Source organism: Trachemys scripta, chromosome 15, assembly GCF_013100865.1.
Source record: "Trachemys scripta elegans isolate TJP31775 chromosome 15, CAS_Tse_1.0, whole genome shotgun sequence".
Lineage (NCBI taxonomy): Eukaryota > Metazoa > Chordata > Testudines > Emydidae > Trachemys > Trachemys scripta.
In genome coordinates, this window is record NC_048312.1 from 4,648,873 (window position 1) to 4,669,800 (window position 20,928).

Sequence of the window (20,928 nt, forward strand, 5' to 3'; positions counted from 1 at the left end):
TTTGAAATGAGGTACCTTTAGACCCGGGGCTCTTAACCTTTCCAGACTCCTGGAGTCTGATTTGTCTTGTGAACTCCCAAGTTCCACCTCACTTAAAAAACTGCTTCCTTAAAAAATCAGACATAAAAATACAAAAGTGTCACAGCACACTGTTACTGAAAAATGGGTGACTTTCTCATTTGTACCACATAATTATAAAATAAATCAACGAATATAAATATTGTACTTACAGTTCAGTGTATAGTATATAGAGCAGTATACAGGCCCCCGCCCCCCTCCGAGCGCCGCCCGAAGCCCCCGCCCCCCCTCCGAGCACCACGCCTCCCGAAGCCCCCGCCCCCCTCGGAACGCTGCGCTGCCGAATCCAAAAAATAAAAAATAAAAAATCGAGCGCCGCCCTGCCCCAAGGTGCCGCCCCAAACACGTGCTTGGTTGGCTGGTGCCTGGAGCCGGCCCTGGCAGTGTAAAGTCATTGTCTGTATGAAACTTTAGTTTGTATTGACTTTGATAGTGGTTTTTATGTAGCCTGTTTTAAAACTAGGCAAATATCTAGATGCGTTGATGTACCCCCAGGCAGACCTCTGCCTACCCCGAGGGGTATGTGTAACCCTGATTGAGAACCACTGCTTTAGACCATCCCTGACATGCGTCAGTTTTGGAGAGAAGGGATAAATCGGGAGTAATTATATTGACTTGAATGGAATTCTACCCACCTATCTGTCAATGAGTTTTCATTGCAGGGAGGAGCATTTGGCCTGTGCACCCTTCGGAGACGCTGACTCCATGGGTGCTCTGGGGCTGGAGCCCCCACAGGAAAAAAATGGTGGGAGCTGAGTACCCACCAGCAGCCCCCCTATCAGCACCTCCCCCTGCCCCCAGTGCCTCCTGCCTGCCGGCAGGCCCCACCAATCAGCACCTCCCCCTCCCTTTCCATGCCGCCCGCCCGCCCCAATCAGCTGTTTTGTGGCGTGCAGGAGGCTCGCGGGGGGAGAGGGGAGGAGCGAGGATGCAGCACGCTTGGGGGAGGGAGCGGACCAGGGTGGGAAGAGGTGGGGTGGGGGTGAAAACAGGTGGGGTGGGGGAGGGGAAGGGGTGTGGCCTGGAGGCAAGGGGTGGAGTGGGGCGGGGTCTGGGGCAGAGCCGGCGGTCAAGCACAATGGAAAGTCAGCACTGGTGGCCCCCTTTATGTTCTTTTGCTCATCAATAAAGCACATTTCCTTCCCTAGTCACGGTAGTGTATTTCTAATTCAAATCTCCTCTCCTGCCTTTCTTCTTGAAACCCCCAAAGTTGTCCAGTTCCTGAGATCCTCGTTGATCGGCCGTCTGAAGTCACAGCGATAGCAAAGCTGCTGGTGACGCCTGTGGCCTTCCATTTTAAACGTTTCCAATGAGCATTAAATTGTTAAAGCTAAGAATGCAGTAAACCAAGCTTAGTGTTCGGGTCTGAGCCTCCAAGTCAGTTACAGACAATTGAATTCGGTAGAGGACCTTGGATGATACTTTGAATGATAGAACCCCATTTTATTAAGCGGGAAATGATTAGTAAGCAAACAGGCATGCAATTATCATTTACACTATATATGTCCTGCTAAAACCAGTTATAACCAAACATAGCCACAACATGGCCCCTGTCCTTGCTAACTTCAATTTTCACATCTGACTGACTCCAACTTCTATTTTTAACTTTTGCTCACATTAACAAACTCAAATTCTCATACTCCTCTATACTTAGGCCAAAGCCTAATTTCTACTGATTTCTTAACCTAGCACATTTTAAAGGCTACAGGCCCCTCTCACCTTTGTTGTAGAGCGATCCATCGAAGTAATAGCTCCCAGTGTAGAAACCCGTAGCGAGCTCGATGAGATGGCGCGCCCAAGTGTTGCCCGCCCCGGGAAAGCTTGCCAGAGCTATAAACTGTTTCGACCGAGCTGGTAAAAACCTTCTATCCATACAACGATTGTCTAGAAAGAGAATAAATGGAAGATGTGTCAAGGCGCAATACATAAGATTCCACCACTGAGATGAGGGGAAGAGCGGTTTTCAGATCTCAGGGAACATACTAACGGAGATGTGGAAATGCTCATTCAGTGAACCTTGTTCATAATGGCCAGCAGGGGAGAGTCTCTTTTGTTGCCCCAGGAGCTGAAGCAGCGTCTGGCTTGTTTTTTTGGCTAAAGCACCAGGTACCATCCAAACTCCCCTCCATTGTGGCCGTCTCAAGGTTTATTGCCATATTCTGGATCTATGGACAGTGTGTCAAGAAACGCTCCTGCTACTTGGCTGCAACCTCCTCAGCCTCGTGTTTGTGGATGACGCATCCCAAACTAAGCACTTTTCCATCCGTCCCTGTGTCCATTGGGGCCTTTTCAGTGACACAGCGACTGTCTTGCCAGTTCCTGGTTCCACTTTGGCAGCAGGGCATCTGAACCACATAGCTCCGGCAGTGAAGACAAGAAGGGGAAAGAGAAGGAAAATCAGCTGTTCATGCTGGTATTTGAAGAGGTGACTACACTCCTCAAGGGCCTTGAGTAAAGTGCGGTTTTCAGGTCCCTGTTACTTTATGTTTTACAGCTATTGCTTCTTCATTGACAACACACGTCTGCAGCTGTGATGGCTGCTGGATCCCAAGTGGGCTGCTTTGAAATGAGGAACCTTCAGACCATCCCTGACAGGCATTGCGGGGGGTTGGATGAGGGGAGGGGGATGGGAAGACTTGCAGGGAGCATCACTTGGATGGGTTTCACTGTACAAACATGAAAGGAAAAGATCATTTCCCACAGGATCCCCCACAGAGTTCAAAGCCTTCATCTAAAGCAAGAATGGCCAACAGGAAGACACACAGATCCATCCCCAAAAGGCAGTCAGTCAGGACACACATGCTGAGTGGCACAAGAATCATTATGGCCAAGCCAGGCACACACTGACAGTCCCATTTCTTCTGCTACCCGGCTCCGCCATTGTACTGCAACCCCTTCTGAAGGCAGATGGACTACAGCAAAGGACACTATGTGTGCTAATAACAGTGTGTATGTCCTTGAAGCAGACCTGGGCTGCAGTTCAAACTTTGGCCCCAATGGCCCTGGGATGTTTAGATCAGGGACTTGGGTTTGGCCCATTATAACGACGGGGATCTGAGGCGAATTTTTTGGGTACGGAGCTGGACCATCCATTTCAAAGGTGGTTTTGCTTCTAGGACATGTGTGTGTGATAGTCTGAGTGTAATGGTGGATGTATATCTAATGTGTAGGTACTTTGGGTGTGTGCACACAATGTGTGTGTGCATTCATGGTTGAGTGTATACCTGGAATAAGCATTCCCATTATGGCTGTTCTCTACGGCCTGGTGACTTGGCCCTTGGACTGAAAATCCCAAGGCCATTCCCTTCTAGGAAATCATTCTGCAGCCTGGCTGGGCTCCAGGAGTAAATATTGTTAGAGATGGGAAAATCCTCACCACCTTTCATCCTTAGCCTCAGAATGAGTCCCAGTTTAACTTTCCCCTGACATTGCCCCTCGGTATCCCCTTGCTTAGTGGGAGGTTGGGTTTTATTAGAGGGCTGTCCCTGGAGAAAGCGTTAACAGAATATTCCAAGGGACAGAAAGTCGCGCCTAGGATTTCCCCGCTGTTTGGAAGCACACTGGCTCTCCTGTTTTATTCTACTTGTGTCTTTCTTCATCCTAATTGATAAAGATGCAAAACAATGTATCACTGGCTCTACTATAGAGAAAACGAGTCAACTCCGTATGGCTTGCTGTAGTCTCCTGGAGCAGACAGAAGCAGTACACAGTCAGATGGCTGCATTAGGGGAAAGCCTCACTCACTGTAGAAACACTGAAAAGTGCTAGCCACTAAGCTATTCTAACTGGGTACAACTGCTCTACTTCAAAATTCTGCTGCTTTCGAGGAGCAGCTGGCCAACTCAGATAGGTGACAGAATCACAAAATGCTCAGGAACTGAACCTTGTAGATGTAGGTGGGTGGATCTCCCATCCTGGTACTGACCAGACTTAATGCTGCTTTGCATCGAGATCACTGTGCAAGGCGGAAGGGGTTTACTTTAGGGACGGAAGGATAGCTCAGAGGTCTGAGCATTAGCCTGCTAAACCTAGGGTTGTAAGTTCAATCCTTGAGGGGGCCAGTTAAGGATCTGGGGCAAAAATCTGTCTGGGGATTGGTCCTGCTTTGGGCAGGGGGTTGGACTAGATGACCTCCTGAGGTCCCTTCCAACCCTGATATTCTTTGTGTTATTTGTTTTCTGACAGTGATGAATTTGGCAGTTCAACCTGCGGGCATTTTGGAGGTAATATGCTCTAAGAGTTCCTCCCCTGGTTGCTTCTCTCAGAGATGAGTTATTGCTATTGTTCCTAGCTCATGTCCTCCTCCGCTCACCAGAGTCGCCAAATAAAATAAAAGGAACAACATTATCCTGGCCAAACATCTCCTCCAATGACTGGATCATGAAAGGCAACGCTGAGGAGCTGCAACATTTGCCTACAGATGGACGGAGGAGTGGCTTTTAAGTGACCATAATAGATTCTCTGCTCCCACCTGCTAGGCTTTCAGCTGCTGAAGTGGGCGCAACATTTTATCTTCCCAGCACTGATCCCCTGTGCTGAATGCAGCTTATCACCTTCCAGAGCTGGGGATGCCAGCCCAATACTGCATGTCCAGGACTGGTGTCAATCTTATGTAGAATAACATAGATATATGTATATTTCCTAGCTGCGTGAGTATAAATGCATCCTGCTCTTTTATGCTGATTAATGCAAAAGCATTTTTCAAATGACCACAGAGAAGAGGAGAACTGGAGGAATACTGTACATTAAATCCCTGTGCATACTTGTTTGACTTTTGAAGCCAATTCTCATGGGCTGGTTGGCATCTCTTTTCTGTTCCCATCCCATGAACCTGCCAGTGAACACGAATTGCAAGAATGTTGGGCAAAAGAGCGAAGGCTAAAGAGAATTTTACAGATTATTGGACAGTAAGATGGGGAGCACGTGACTTACCTGCCTCCCGGGGAGCTCTGAAGTTTAATGGACAATTAATGTTTGCAGAGAGCACTGAGCTCCTTGGATATCTCCATGCTAAATGTTATTAACAAGAGACATTCTACCCTTTTTATTTTCTAGCAAAAGCTAAAACTGCTTGAGAAAGTCCCCACAGGAGCTTTTGTACAGAACAAAAGTAACCATGTTACAGCAAAAAAATGTTGGATTACAGATGTCCTTGAAGTCTTTGCTTACTTTGGGCCCTAATGAAATTGATAAAAAAAGAATCTCCTTGAATGCATACCAGAGATTTCATTGTTATTTACTTAACTTTTTTGGAACAATCTTGATGGAATTGACCTTGAATGGGGGCTGGGAGAAGTCGCCTCTAACGAAAAGCCTTTGGGTTTTCTGTTTAGGATTCCTTCCTCTACTTTCCTGGACTGGCTTTTCCTTTTCTCCTTCCTTGACCCACAGTCTTTTATCCTGCGTTGTAACTGTAGGGATCTACTCGCCGCCTTGCCACTGTGAAATGCTAACAGAGCTCAGGAGACAAAGGCACCTCTCTCACTCACTCACTCACTCACTCACTCACTCACTCACCAGGAGGAAGCATATTCTCTTGCTGCTGAGTAATTTCATGTATGTATCTACTTTGCATTGCAACGGGGCAAGAGTGCAAAGTCAAAATGGTCTCGGGGGGGTTGAGTATATTTCTTTCTATGACAGTAATTCCCCAAGCCCCTTTCTGTAACATTTCTCAAGCACTGATGTCTTCAAACATGATACTGCTGGGCTTTCCTCCTTCATTGAGGCCATATTTTCACAAGGTATTAATTTTTTGTACTCATACAGGGCTTTCAAAGCGCTTGACAAGCATGGGTCGATTTATAAAACCTCATCACCCCCCTGTGCGGAATGTTAGTGGCATTTTATGGATGGGGAAACCGAGGCACAAAGCGATTACGTGACATGCACAGCAAGTCAATGGCAGTGCCAGGACCTGCACCCAGAAATGCTAATGTTCAGCCTCTGCTATGATCACCAGACATAGGCTTCCAACTAGGTTCAAGAAAAAAGCAGCTAGTCCCACAGATCTGAATGAAGCCGAACCCTAAATTCTTTTTGGTTGGCTAGCGAGAGAACTGAAAAGCACTGCCATATGTGGGGCCTACAGGTGTTCAGAAGGGACTGATATGCATGATCCCATGTGATGAAAATCATAACCACCCAAACAAGAAGAAAATGCCAGAGCGAATGGAAATGAACAGCCTCGCTGGGACACTGCGTGCTTCTTTGGAAAGGAGACTGGATTTGTCACATTTTGCTTTCAAGCAGTCTGCACAGCCTCCTATACACTTCCCCCAGGGCAGCGTTGGACAGCAGGTGCATTGGGATGTCTGGAGGGCTCTGTGACAGAAGATCAGAGACCCATTATTAACCAGTGATTGGTTATTCTGGCCTGAAACTTATTGACGGTGACAAGGAAAAAAAAAAAAAAAAAAAAAGTCTGCTGAAGGCAGATGGCAAACTGTTATTTCCTGTGTCTGATCTAAGCAGTAATTAAAGTCGCATGTTCAAAGGAGGATTTATTTCCTGGGAAATTGAAATAAATGGTAATTTTAATGAACGCCGAATGGATATTTGGAAACCCGGGTTATTTTATGCAGGGTGACAGAACGCTCAGAGCTCCATGTATTCTGTGGCCAGTTTGGACACGGGTGGTAAAGCTGAAATCTGCAGCAGAGACATGTGACCATCTGATCAGTTAGTGTGTCCTTCCTCCCACCCCTTACTCCAATGCCCAGGTGAGAAAGAAAGGAAAAGCTACACCGGAAACACAGCTGGGGCAGAGGAACCAGCTGTCGGTGTAATGTTCAGGGCAGCTCCACTCTGTGACCCAGATTAGGACCATTAAACAATGGAAGTAGAGTCTGCCCCCATAGAATTCCTCCAAGAGCCCCACCAGAGGCTAACAACAGGCAATGGGGGGGGGGTGTTAGTCTAGTTCTGTAGAGCCCACCTCCCAGGCTGAATGTAGATTCACAAAGTCCTGGGGTCTCAATAAAGGTGGCCACCATCAGGTGACCTTCCCGTCCTGGGAGGTCTGCAGACTGAGATAGCTGGAGAACCATTGTCCCAGGCTGCGCTCCAAGCAGGCACCTCTGATTTAATGGTGCTCATTGTCCTTTGCTAGGGAGCGGGGCTAGGGTGACCAGATGTCCTGATTTTATAGGGACAGTCCCGATTTTTGGGTCTTTTTCTTATATAGGCTCCTATTACCCCCCAGCCCTGTCCCGATTTTTCACACTTGCTGTCTGGTCACCCTAAGCGGGGCTCACATCAAAGCCCTATAATCAAAACATTCCCCTTGCTGACTTTGAAGGGAAATGACCATGCTCAATATATGGCAGAGTATTCCCGCCAGTGCACGGGCCCTTTGTAACAAAGACTGCTGTGAACATGCATCGTACTGCATGTCCAATCAGCCCAACCCCCAGTAGAGGGTGCACCGATGAATGGGAGGTGGGCAATGGCGGGCCACCAAGGATCAGCATTTGGCTAGGCAGCGGGGAGTCAAAAACCACTGAGCAAAACTCTTTGTGAGTCAGAGAGGGAATGGCCCTATTCTCAGCGGAGGGGGTGGAGCCCAGATAGCGTGTCTCCGGTCAGCCACCTGGCTCTGCTAGAAAGCTGGAGTATCGCGTGAGCATGCACCAGCTCTCCAGCCCCTCTGCAGGGAAGAAGACACCACAGGCAAGTAGCAATAACTATCCAGCATTAGCTGAACTCCAGCTGAGCAGCCGCGCTCCGGGGTTCCCGGAGTCATTGCTCTTGCTGAAAGAGGAGAGTTAGACACCTCTCCCGCTGCCTCCCCAGCAGACACGCTGTCAGAGCAAAGAGCCCGGCGCGACGCTCTCTACCTTGCACCTGCGTCTGGTACACGATGAAGTACTCGGAGGTCCCGCAGCTCTCAAACTCCTCGCCGCCGCACTTCTGGGCGCACAGTTGCTCGTCCTCGCGCTCGTGGAGGGTGAAGAGCGTGGTGGGGAAGCCGCAGTGGCAGGAGGCCCCCCCCAGGGCTGCCAGCGGGTATTCCTGGGGGGAGCAAGGGACAGAGCCGCTCAGCAGGCCAGGAGGCTGGGATGTGCAGCCCGTTGCCGCCTGCCCGCTGCCACCCGCGCCCACCGGCTTCCTGATCCCCACCCGCTCAGCCCCAGACATAGGGCCCATTTCTGCTGCCATCAGAGTTCAGGGCAAAGCTCCCATCATCGGCAGGGGCAGCATGGTCAGGCCCGTGCTTATTAACGCTGGGTCAGTGATTGAGTACAGCGGCCTGGGCAAGTGGTTCCTTTCGTTCTCCCAAGTTCAGTGGTTATCGAAGGGTCTGTCTACACTGTAGCTACACTCCAGCCTCCCGGCCCGTGTCGACTCACACTAGCTAAGCTGGGGTGTGAGTTTGGGGGGCTCACCCCAGCCACACGGCTGTTTAGTGCGCTAGCTGGAGTCCTGCTAGTGCCGGGCTGGGAGGCTGCCTGACAGCCCTGGAGGCTGGAGTCTCTCCACAGTCACTTTGGAGGATCAGAATCCGGAGCTGGGTTTAGCAGCTGAGCTGTGGCTGTATTTGTCCAGAAGCTGCCCCACCCCTCCCAGTAAAACAGGAATAACGGCATGGGTGTTTGGGGGCAGTTCACAAGTCTTTGGGGTGACAGAAGCTTCCCCTCCCCCCCTCATGACTCCTTTCTGGGTCAGGAGCTGGAAAAGTGCTGTGCATTACAAGAGTGACCACTTCTAGCTAAATCCCAGGGGGGTAGGTTTACTCTTAGGCCCTGATTCTGCCCTGCGATCTGCACAGGCAGACTGCTCTCTATCTATCCATGGTACTTCGGTGGCCCCCATCACCGGAGCGCCTCACAATCTTTAATGCCTGCTATTGTCCCCATTGTACAGATGGGGAACAGAGGCACAGAGAGACTAAGGCCTAGATGCACAAAAGGAGTTGGGCACCCCGGTTTTGGCACCACTGCAAGGTACAACCTCCCCCCCCCCCCCCCCCCCGCCCCCCCAGGTGTCTAAACTCACTAGGCATCTACATTTACATGTTAAAAGGTCCGTAAGCGCTTTTGCTGGTGCCACTGGGTGGGCCTTAGGAGACACCCCTCTCCTTGGCATCTCCCATCGGCTATCTTGGCACACACACCCCTCCACGCAGCGAGGGCTAATTCGGTTCACTGCTTTGTAAATGAAATGTTCTGTGGGCCAAATTCCATTGTCAGCTGCACTCCTGCAAACCAGCAGTCGCTCCACTGCAGCCATGAGCTCTGTAACCAGGCCTGGAGTGGAGCCGGGCGAGGGGAGAGGTGTTATTACTCCTTGCGAGCCCGTCACAGCGCTGCATTGCTGGCAACGGCAGCTTGGCTTTGACAAAAACCAACCCAACCAGAGTTCTAGCATGTCCAGCGCCTCCTCGCCCCGCTGTGGCCCTGCATTCCAAACCACGGGGCTGGCAATCGCCGAGCTCTTTGCTAGTGCAGGGCGTAATATAGCGGGAGCTATGATCCTCCTCTTAGAATCATGGCCTGATGCTGCTCTGGTAATTTGTGAGTTTGTCACCCAGAGTAAGGTTACTAAAAGCCCACAGACTGCATCTTCTGTGACCTCATTTGGATTTTAAAGTGCAGAGTTATGAGGGAACATTCAGAGCCTGACAGGCAATTTAACACCCAGGGCTGTGGCGGCGCCGGGTTAATCAAGGGGCTCGGTGCTCAGGATTTTATTTACACCTCCGAGAGCCAAGCTCTCAGGGGAGCAAGAACAAAGCAGGGCTGTGGTGGGAGCTGCTGCTCTTGTACAGAGCGCAGGGAATCTAATGGCTTTTAGTGGGGCTGTCTGGTCTGTCGAGCGGCTGAGGGAGCATGTTCACTGGGGTAGAGATGGAGACACAGCCAGGGAAAGCAGCGGAGTCTAGATATGCTGTTTTCAAATCCCTTTCTTAGCCTCCCATTTGCCAGGCATCTGTTTGAGCTACGTCCGTCTATGGCACTGAAATGTGACAGCAGGGAGACTCCAGTGTCAGCGGATGCAGGACGGGAGGGCCTCATTAGAGGACAGCCATTTAAGCATATGTTTGGGCATCCTTAGAGCTCATAGCACCTGAGTCCCAGGAAGCCAGACAATGGAGTTTCATTGGTTCGTAACAGCATATTATAAGGAACTCCCCATGCACGGCTCCCTGTTTTGGGGGTGGCGATGTAGCCCTATGTAAGCTATAGGGATTGTTTGGTGATGAACTCCCTGCTGCAGATGGTTCGACCTTTACATGATTAACATCTGCAGTTATATGAGCCATCAGAAAAACGAACAATCCTGATGCGTCAGGACATAAACTGTGACCACAGCTGGGGTCAGGAAGGAAACTACCTTCTCCCATTACTATGGTATGGAATCTGCAGTGTCCTCTAACACATTCTACATTTTCCCATGTGGGGGTCAGGTTCTTGGCCACCAGTCTACTGCTGGAGGTGAAGCATTAATCTGTTATTTCTGCTCAGAGATCCACCAGTAAGTTTGCTTGTTTGCTTGTTTTCTTTCTTTCTTTCATTTTTTAAAAATTAACATTCAAATCCAATAGATTAAACCCTGGTAAAACTCTCACGGCACATGTTAAACATTTGCGTGCTCCAGTGTAGTAAAAGTCTGGCATGGAAGAGACCCTAAGGAGTCATCTTCATGGATTAAAGCATCAAGATAGGTAGTTGACCTTGTAACTGGCTGGCATAATGCTGCTACTTTCCCACCCAGATGTTTCACTGCTCAGCAAGACATTTGACTGGTGTGCAGTCTGGGCCAGAGAGACCCTACCCCAGGGGCCAACTCTCAGCTGGTGTCAATGGGGGTAGCCCCATTGACACCAAGGGAGCTACACTGAAGTAGAAGTCGATTCTCCCTCCCCCGAGGAGCAGAGTTGGGAGAAGGCGCCAAATTATCCCAAAGATGCAAGTTCAACCAATTCACCCTGCAGGCGCTAGGAACCCTGCAATTCCCAAGTCAGAACTGTGTCTGCGCAGGTTGGAAAAAGGCCTTGACAACGTGGCAGGGAGCCACCTAAGCAGGGCTGTCCTTGCCCATGTTTTCAGGGCATTAAGGGAAAGAAAACAAGCTTTTGTCCAGCCCCACTCCTCCTTCCCTTCTTAGTCAGCTGCTGATGGTCCTGAGGGATGGGTTTGTTGCGGGTGATAGCAAGGAAATCTCCTTCATGCAGGGCTGAGGTGCAGCACCAGACAGAACGTCGACTGCCCAGAGGGCAGTATTCAGCTCACCCTCTGTAGCGCTCTGGGTGAACATCCTCCCTCCGCCATCAAGCCCGTTTACTTGTTTGAATAAAATAAGAACCAACAAGGGTGAAATCTGGCCCTGGGTTACCAGTGTGACCAAACTCATGAAGCCTAATGGCTCTTGGGTCATGGGGTGGGCTCATGGTCACCTAAAGGCTCTTGGGTAGCCTATGTCCAATGCCTAGACAATGGGGTCTCCAGGATTATCAACCCCAGCCTTTGTTGGCAATGTCAGCAGAGTGGCCAAGGACTGAAGAATAAGCTGCGTGAGTCTTCAGTGATCTCATGGAGCTATGGGACCATTCAAATTCCCCCTCAAGGTTAAGCAGAGTTACAATTTGTTCTCTTGAAAGTCCTATGCCCCATCCTCCTCTCTTTGGGTCTCTTTCCCAAGGCCGCATTTTTTATTCAAGAGCCCCTTTCTTTTTCTAGATCTTCTTTCTCTTGCCCATGCACTTTCACCTCCCCCATCCCACAATTTCTCTGGCCCCACTCCTCCGTCCCCTCTCCTTCCCACCTCAGCCTCCCCCACGGTCCTCCAGGATCATTGTTTTCTCTGCTCTCTTCCCCTCGGGACACACATTCCACGGTCGGGAATACACACTTTTCCTATTCCCCTCTCCAGTCCAGTGAGAAGAAACTTGCCCAGCAACCTCAAGAACATGGGTAGGAACTGACCCCGACCCTCACCTGGTATAAATCAGCCTTGCTGCATTCGCTTCAGTGGAGTGATGGCCACCACAGCAGCTAAGAATCTGTCCCACCATTTTAAAACGGGAAGCAGTGACTTGTTGTTTAGAAACAGTGACGTCAAATCCTGACACTGCCGGGCCAACCGCATACAAATCTCCCAGAAAGTCCATGCATAGGATTTGTACAGGTAAAGCTTCCGCCAGGGGATAAAACCCTGGCAGGTTACAGATTAAGCGAAAGGAGAAATTTAGAGATCCTCAGCATGGCCTTCTCCTGGGATTTAGAACCTACTTTTTGTAGGGCAAAGATACAAGCTGTAAATTTCACCTCTTGTAGTTTGGACACAAGCAATTATTACATTACGCTGGATTAAAATGGATTGAGTATGATTTTTAACATAACTATTCTGAAGCAAATGCAGAGCTCTGGAAGGACTCTTCGCTTGATCCTTCCCCACTTGCACCCGTGTTACACCAGTCACTTCCTTGGCTCTGGTGAGGTTATTCCTGATTTACATCATTGCAAACTGGAGGTGTGTGCCGGGTCCTTCGCTTAGAGCTCCATTCGCTTCTCCTACTTACCTTTTCAGTGCAGAAGTCCACACACTTGTCCACAGACATGTTCAGCATCACCCCCGTCACAGGCAAAGCTAAGGAGACGTTGTCCGGCCGGTGGAAGCATCCGCGGAATATCGCGCTGCCATCTGGAACAGAGAGAGCTGGTTAGTAAAGGTCCATGTGACACGGAAGATGAAAAGTCTGGTTCACTGGCAACAATAGCTGTAGTGCAAAGAGACACGAGTCGAGACTCTCTGAGAGTCTTTCATGGTCTTCTCCACCTGCTGCCACCCATCCCACCACGAAACCTGGGCAGTCAATCCACCCAAACCCAGTCCTTCTGGCTGCAAACGCTATCCTCAGCAACACGTAATCTGACCCTCCTCCCAAATGAACAAACCCTCCTGACTGATGCAAAGAGCCTCCACTCCAAATCCTCCTCCACACAAAGGCATGAGATAGGATATAGACCCTTGCCACGCCTGCCGGTTCCATGCAGTTCCCTACCACCTCGGGCTAGTTCCATGAAGAGAGGGCAAATATAAACGAGTCTGCAACCACCTACATATCTCTAACAGACCAATGAACAGTGACTGGCTGGTAACAGGGCTGGCTATCACTGAACTCATCACGATCTGAATCCATGGTGAAAGGCTCCAATCCCTCGAGCAATCTCGTCTCTTCACTACGGCGGATTTATCGAGGACCCTTCCCCTTATTCTCAGGAAACGATCCAACTTTCATGACAATTTTAAGTTAAAGAAGCCTCTGGTACAGTAAAGGAGCCAATTCGAACTGAATGCCATTAGCTGTACTCTGAGAAAGCACCTAGAACATTACCCGGAAAAATACTCTTTGCTGCCTTGAATAAAAATGCACCAGTTGATATGCAAACGCCTCATGTTTGTACTGAGAGGTTATCCAGAAAACAAACAATGCATAGAACAGAGGATAAGGAATTAAACAGCAAAAAAAGTCTCATTGAGTTTGTGCTGCTGTTTCTTTGTCTCTTGCTCTACAAGGAGAGTATTGAGCCAGCCTGATTAAGGATTATTGCTTCCGGCCACCAGAGCCCCTCACTCAGCTACTCTGTGCTTTTCTCCAGCCAGCCTAGAAAGGGTGTCAATTGGAATGCCATGCTGGAGGAGGAAGACGTATCTCCCCGGGCTCTGAGCTGCTTGAGTGCACCCACTGGCATACACTTACATGTTTATTCATAGATTCTAGGACTGGAAGGGACCTCGAGAGGTCATCGAGTCCAGTCCCCTGCCCGCATGGTAGGACCAAATACGGTCCAGACCATCCCTGATAGACATTTATCTAACCTACTCTTAAATATCTCCAGAGATGGAGATTCCACAACCTCCCTAGGCAATTTATTCCAGTGTTTAACCACCCTGACAGTTAGGAACTTTTTCCTAATGTCCAACCTAGACCTCCCTTGCTGCAGTTTAAGCCCATTGCTTCTTGTTCTATCCTTAGCGGCTAAGGTGAACAAGTTTTCTCCCTCCTCCTTATGACACCCTTTTAGATACCTGAAAACTGCTATCATGTCCCCTCTCAGTCTTCTCTTTTCCAAACTAAACAAACCCAATTCTTTCAGCCTTCCTTCATAGGTCATGTTCTCAAGACCTTTAATCATTCTTGTTGCTCTTCTCTGGACCCTCTCCAATTTCTCCACATCTTTCTTGAAATGCGGTGCCCAGAACTGGACACAATACTCCAACTGAGGCCTAACCAGCGCAGAGTAGAGCGGAAGAATGATTTCTCGTGTCTTGCTCACAACACACCTGTTAATACATCCCAGAATCAGGTTTGCTTTTTTTGCAACCGCATCACACTGTTGACTCATAGTGACTCATAGTGTTAGCCTGGCACTTTGTGTCTAATCTCCATCATTTCACGAAGGCAGGGTGAATCTTGGAAAGTCTCTGGCCTGATTTGCTTGAAGCCAGAGACGACCCGTGACTGTCAATAATGGGGGGGAGGGGCAGAGTGAGGGCAGCCAGCTTTAGCGGTGGTACTGAGCATGCTCAGTACAAGGCAAACAGCAAATCTGGGGGCGATGACATGACCCTGCATGCCCGCCCCCACACATCACCGTCACTTGAAGCCCTGCTCCTCCCATGGGTACTCAACATACTTGGCTGAGTTCCTTTTTTTTCTCTCCCTTGTCATCCTCCATCACTTGCTGGCCACTTTTAACCCTCTCTCTGGCTCTTTGTTTATTAATATCTCTATCAGCAAAATGATGCTGTTGGATTGCTGGGATTTTGAAAGCCCAAGTGACGTTGCCAGTTCTGTAAAGAGGCAAGAAACCTTTACCCCAGAAATAGGATTCAGAGTGCTGCTTGCGATAGGAAAATCTGTCCTTAAACATGCCTTTAAAAATACTCTGGCACTGGGTTGTGGGCATGGGGCTAGATTAGAAATTGAACAGAAGCAATTGTCTCCTGGGAAAACATGCATCAGGCAACTCATGGTTGCCATGGACCTCTCTCCTCCTGTTTCTAGCTTTCTGGGTTGAACTCCTGCATGATGACAATCTAACCCAATAAGCGAATCCATTTGTACAGATCTTTGAAAGAACAACAGCTCCTTTCAACTGAGGTTTCAGAAGCAAAGTGCATTTTGTAGTGTCCTGTATGAAAGGTCAGGGTGTTCTGCTGTCTGAGTGTTCTGTTTATTCTGATGCGTTTTTAGAACAAACATCTGCAGTGGTCATCCCTAAAAAATCAACATTTGCCCCCAGTGACCATAGTGTGGTAGCTTACATACCCCAGTATGAACATATATGTGGCAGAGAAAATGGCTCTGGTGTCTCAGATATTGTTTGTTATGAATTTCCACACACAAAAACCAACCAACCAGTTTCAAAGTTGAGCTGGGCGAAATTGTTTGACCAAAACTTTTTTCAACAAGAAACACAGATTCGGTGCCACTGAACATTTTGTGAATTCATGTCAGTTTTGCTGAATTGTTTCAATCAGAATAAAAAAACCCTACAAAAATAAAATTCTGGAAACAGCATAACATTTCATTTCAATGTTTTCAAAATGAAACGTTCTGATTTTTCAATTTGAAGTGACTTTTTGTTTAGAGATTTCCTTTGTTTAGTTTAATAAATTCAAAAACATCTTCCCATGCTCAAATTTGATGCGAAACATTTCATTTAACTGTATATGAACTTTTCCCCAACTTTTTAATTTGCCAAAAAAAAATTTTTTTAATGCAATTTTGGTTTGACCCGAAGTGATTTTTTCCCCGTTTTTGAATTGCCAGTAAACCAAAAAATTATAGGGGCTGAACCTAGCCGTTCTGGGAGTGTGGAAGACCTCCTGGCTTGAAGTGGTTTCCAGTTTGGTACAATAGCTCTCAGCTCAGCACCGCCACTATACCCATTGGTCCAGCACCCATGCAAAAAATCCATTATTCATACACTTTTACTTACAACTAAAGTGGCTGCTAGTTTAGATGAAGGAAAAACTCGGTGAGTGAATAAAAATAAACAAGAGAAACAGAGCGAGCACAGTGTATGTGCCTCATGGTAACAGGCTGCAGCAACTCTGAGAACAAAATGGCTGATGTTTTGGAAATATAAAGAAGCAGTACATAGAAACGAAGTCATCCCAGGTACATGGCTGCCTACGCCACACGACAGTGGGGTAACTGTTGATTAAAACTGACTTTATAATGGAAACCTGCTGTAGGTCTGTATCAACAATGGCTTTGCAGCGAAGAGTCTTACCTTCCCAGAGTATGCTGGCAGCAAAGCACGGCTTGGAGTACTCCACTCCCTTCTGGTCTCAGAGCAATGCCAGTGCCATGAACAATTTGTGAGTGTTCATTTGCATTTTTCTAATTCGATTTCTGCTGGCTTTCCTGTGGGACAGCCTGGCAAAAACCCCAAACCATTCCTCCCGGAGATCTTAGACACATCCAAGTATCACCGTAAATGATCATTCACCTGACTGGATAGATTCTCTCTCTCCCTTTGACATTTAAGTACTTGCTAATGAGCCCCACAAGTCTAGGGTTTAAAGATGAAGGGAGGCTGAATACAATGAATACGAAATTACAGGCAAGATTCAGAAAAGCCTTAAAAAGTCAGAAAGAGATCAAAAACCCATTTCTGACTCATTAAAGAAACACTCTGCATTCACAGAGGCCTCTGCCTTTCTGTCTCTCTCTTCTTTCCCTCTCCTTTGGCTGTTTTACAGTTCATCCGCCTGTCCAAATCACTTAATAAGGTTACACCCCTTCCATTCACAACCCTGGCTCCGTTTATGCAAAGTGGGTCGTTATTATCTCAAAGGGAGGTTATGGGTTTTCCAGGCAGCAAAAGTGATCTGCTGAAGTCACCTTGCACTTAGAACATGCACCGGTGAATTACTTTCCTGAAATGGGGAAATTTCCCTCAAGAAACAGTCAGTATTTTGGACAAAGTCTGGTGTGTAGAGCAGCAGTGAACTGGAAGGCAGGACTCCTGGGTTTCAAGTCCAGCATCTGCCACAGATTTACTGTGCAACCTTGGTCAAGTCACTAGGTGTAAAATTGCCACCATCACTGATCACCAGGAGATAGCTACACCCACCTAGGAAATGTGAGTTTCAAGTTGATGGCATCCCTTTAACAGCCGGTTAACACCCAACAAATAATATAAGACCAATCCGAGCAGCCATTGCGCCTCCAGAACCTTCACGCTGGTTTCTGATCATCTGTTTCTACTGCCGCCTTTTAAGGCACAACCCAAGCTCGACTGTACCTGCCCAGCACAGATGTAGGTAGGAAGCTGGGATTTAACCCCAAACCATCACACCTTTTTTTCTGGGCTCAGCATGACCTTCCTCTAGGGAAGTCACTGCGATGCAGGAGTATCACAAGGGGGTCCCCTCCAGAGGGCACCAAAGGACCTACCCTACACGGTGACACCCCTGAAAACAAGCAAGACATTTCATTTACTGAACTACATTATTAGATAGTTGGGCCAAAGACAGCAGATTCATTCCTTTAGATGTCAAGTGACTAGCTAATTATAAGACAGGCAGGGCGTCTAATCCAGATCTGAGGCCGTTATCAGTCAACCTGTGGAACTCCTTGCTACAGGATGTTGTGAAGGCCAAGACTATAACAGGGTTCAAAAAAGAACTAGATAAATTCATGGAGGATAGGTCCATCAATGGCTATTAGCCAGGATGGGCAGGGATGTGTCCCTAGCCTGTTTGCCAGAAGCTGGGAATGGGCGACAGGGGATGGATCACTTGGGGCGGGGGGAGGGATCGATCTAAGATTCGCAACTTCAGCTACGAGACTAGCGTCGCTGAAGTTGATGTAACTTAGATCGACTTAGAATCACTTACTTCGCGTCCTCGCGGCGCGGGATCGATGGCTGCCGCTCCCCCGTCGACTCTGCTTCTGCCTCTCGCCGTGGTGGAGTTCCGGAGTCAACGGCAGAGCGATCGGGGATCGATTTATTGCGTCTACACTAGACACAATAAATCGATCCCCGATAGATCGATCACTACCCGCCAATCCGGTGGGTACCCTTGGTGATTACCTGTTCTGTTTATTCCCTCTGGGGCCCCTGGCATTGGCCACGGTCGAAAGACAGGATACTGGGCTAGATGGTCCTTTGGTCTGACCCAGTATGGCCGTTCTTATGTTCCTACGTTCTTATATAAAACCTACCACATCGGGAAATCCCTGTAATAACTAGTCCTCGTCAACAAAAACATGGGAGAACGAATCCTTTGTGATATTAAAAAATGGACATCCCTTGAGTAATTAAATACATTTCTGCTCCATTAGAGATGGTCGGCGGGGAAAGAAGGCATTGATCAGCAAGCTGTTACAGGCTACCTGGGCCCAGAGGTACGCTCAATGAATTGAAAGGGTCTAACGTCCCGTGGACCAATCAGCTGGTTCTTTTCGTGACTATTGGCTACTCTCATAATCAGCTAATTCCATACTGTGTCTGGATTCCTGTGCGGCACCCAGGTGTACAAAGCTTGTATTGCATATGGAATCAGAATGCAAGTCTCAAATAGTTTCAATGCAGTGTCACTTGCAAATTGCAAATTCTGCCCTTCCTATTGATGGTTATTATGGTAGATGCCTCCGAGCCCCAGTCAAAACATCAGGGTCCCATTGTGCCAAACAAATAAAGAAGGCAGGCCCTGCCCCAGAGAGAAGTATCAGGCAGGACACAACAGATGGATCAAGCAATCAGAGGTGGGGAGACTGAAAGACTAGATACCTTTACTGACTAGTGGAGCAAACAATCAGTGTGCCCTCCAGGTTATGATTTAGCACAGGCCACCTGCACCGCCGAGTGACGGGGCGAGGAACTGCACCTTAACAGGGCATAGAAATCCCCCTCAGAGCCTGTGCTTCCAATTGTTCCTGGGGGCTCAGCTACCTCAGTGGCTGGCACAGTAGAGAAGACAGAGTGCATCACCAATGTCCCAATAGCACATGGGTCTCTCATAGGAATCTCGCCACCACTCACGCCTGCTTCCTATATGAGTGCATCCTGCGACCTCCTTGTCTGCTCTGGCACATGATCTCCCAGCTGGCTGGAGAAGCCAGACACTGCTTGGTAGTGGGCTGAGATTCCAGCTCAAGTTTCCAGCCAGCTGAACCTGGCCTCCCTCCTCCTCACGGAGACGACCTGGCTTTTAACCGCTCTCCTGAATCGGCCACGACGTCTCTCCAGAGCCACCTCCAGCCTTTGCTCTTTCATAAGCATTTCTTTTTCCTGAGATCTAAACCACCCTCTGGAGTGAGCTCATCGGACTGAAGTTCTTTGCAGTGGAGGTGACCAGAATTTCGCATCCCTCTGGAAGCTCATCGACCAACCTCATTAGTCAAGTGGCTGATTCATGGCCACTCGATACTTCCTTTCCAAGCATGGTAGGCCTTCTCCATGGGAGACTGCTGACGTGAAGGACTCTTAAAGGACACTGAGAACATTCTGCCAGAGAGAGATTCCTGTCCGTTGTCAAAGGCAGGAGGGTGAAGTGGGGAGCCAAGCCCTTTAATTCATGGCATTTCACCAAGGAGACACTTACTGCAGAAGAAAACTTCATACTTCCATAGCCCCTTTCATCTCATTACGGCTCTTCTGGTACCTCCTAGAGGGCCCAGTTGAGATCCCAATGTGCTAGGTCCTCTCCATACCCTTAGAGCGAGAGAGTCTTTGTCCCAAAGGACTTTCAATCTAAACAGACAAACAAAGGAAGTACAGTCACCCCCACGTTATGGGTGGGGCACTGAAACACACACAGATTAAGCAACTTGTCCAAGGTCACACAGGGAGTCTGTGGCAGAGCCAGGGACTAACCTAGATCACTTGAATCCTAGGTTGTCTCTTAACCAAAAGAACGTCCTTCCTCTCTGCTGCATCCTTACAGCACTTTATAGCCCTGTGCATGAGGGGAACACCCCACCTGGAAGATAGGTAGAATTATCCCCATGGTGAGGGGAGGAAACAAAGGCAGAGAAAAGTTACAAAGCCACATTTTCACTGAAGGGTTCAGTCTATCAGTGTTTCCTTCGCCATTTCAGACCACAGACAGGGATCAATTCCTACACATTCTCTTCCATCTACTTCCCCTCCCCCACAAACCCCTCAGATTGTGTGTGCCCGGAGAGCATTTTCTGTGTCCTATTATGATAACGATCTGCTGTCGCCTAATGGCTGTGAAGCTAGATTTGCTAATGGCATTTGAATGAGTCATTTTGAGCTACGACAAAACAAGGGCAAAAGCAATTTGCCGGAATGAGCTTCGTTCCTTCTGCGTGAGGCTTTCCAGTGAAACTCACATTGCTGCATTTTGCTGGTTGCTTATGACACAGAACAGGAGCGAAAGCCCAGGAGCAAAGTCTGTCTCTATTTTTATCCTCTCCTGGGATACCCACCGCGTTGTGCCTGGGGACAGTGGGGCAAGAAGCACTTCAGTTTCCGTCTCTTCTCCTGGACCTGCCCTGACCCTTTGTCAGGGAAACAGGTGATCCTTGTTCATCCGAATGTCACCCTTTGCGTGTGGGGAGCTTGTTGCCTGAGGAGCAAAGAGATTTCCAGGGCTCCCCCCGGCAGCCAACTGACAGTCCATGTCTCATGTGGTTCTCCCAGTCCATGTTATAAATGCTCAGGAGTTGATCAGGGACTAATGTAAATGCCATCACCCCTGCAGTAGAAGAGACGCTATATTTGCTCTCCAAGGCTGATGGAGCAAAGGTCAACAGGGATGCCAAGAGAAAGCTGTTGATTCAGAATGGAGACCAGAGGGGGTCTCCAGTTGGTGAATACGGCAACGTTTTCACAGAGAATCACTCTCCTAATGGGGCTG

General features: G+C 48.6%; 1 protein-coding gene across 1 annotated transcript in view; it reads right to left on the reverse strand.

Annotated features, from left to right (window-relative positions):
- WSCD2 (WSC domain containing 2) overlaps positions 1 to 20,928 on the reverse strand; it is an 87,704-nt gene that overhangs the window by 22,374 nt on the left and 44,402 nt on the right. The window contains exons 5-7 of the mRNA XM_034791360.1: positions 12,602 to 12,723; positions 7,917 to 8,091; positions 1,798 to 1,962 (exon numbers count right to left, since the gene is read on the reverse strand). Of these exons, the coding sequence (XP_034647251.1) occupies positions 1,798 to 1,962; positions 7,917 to 8,091; positions 12,602 to 12,723 (462 nt within the window). The remainder of the gene's footprint in view (positions 1 to 1,797; positions 1,963 to 7,916; positions 8,092 to 12,601; positions 12,724 to 20,928) is intronic.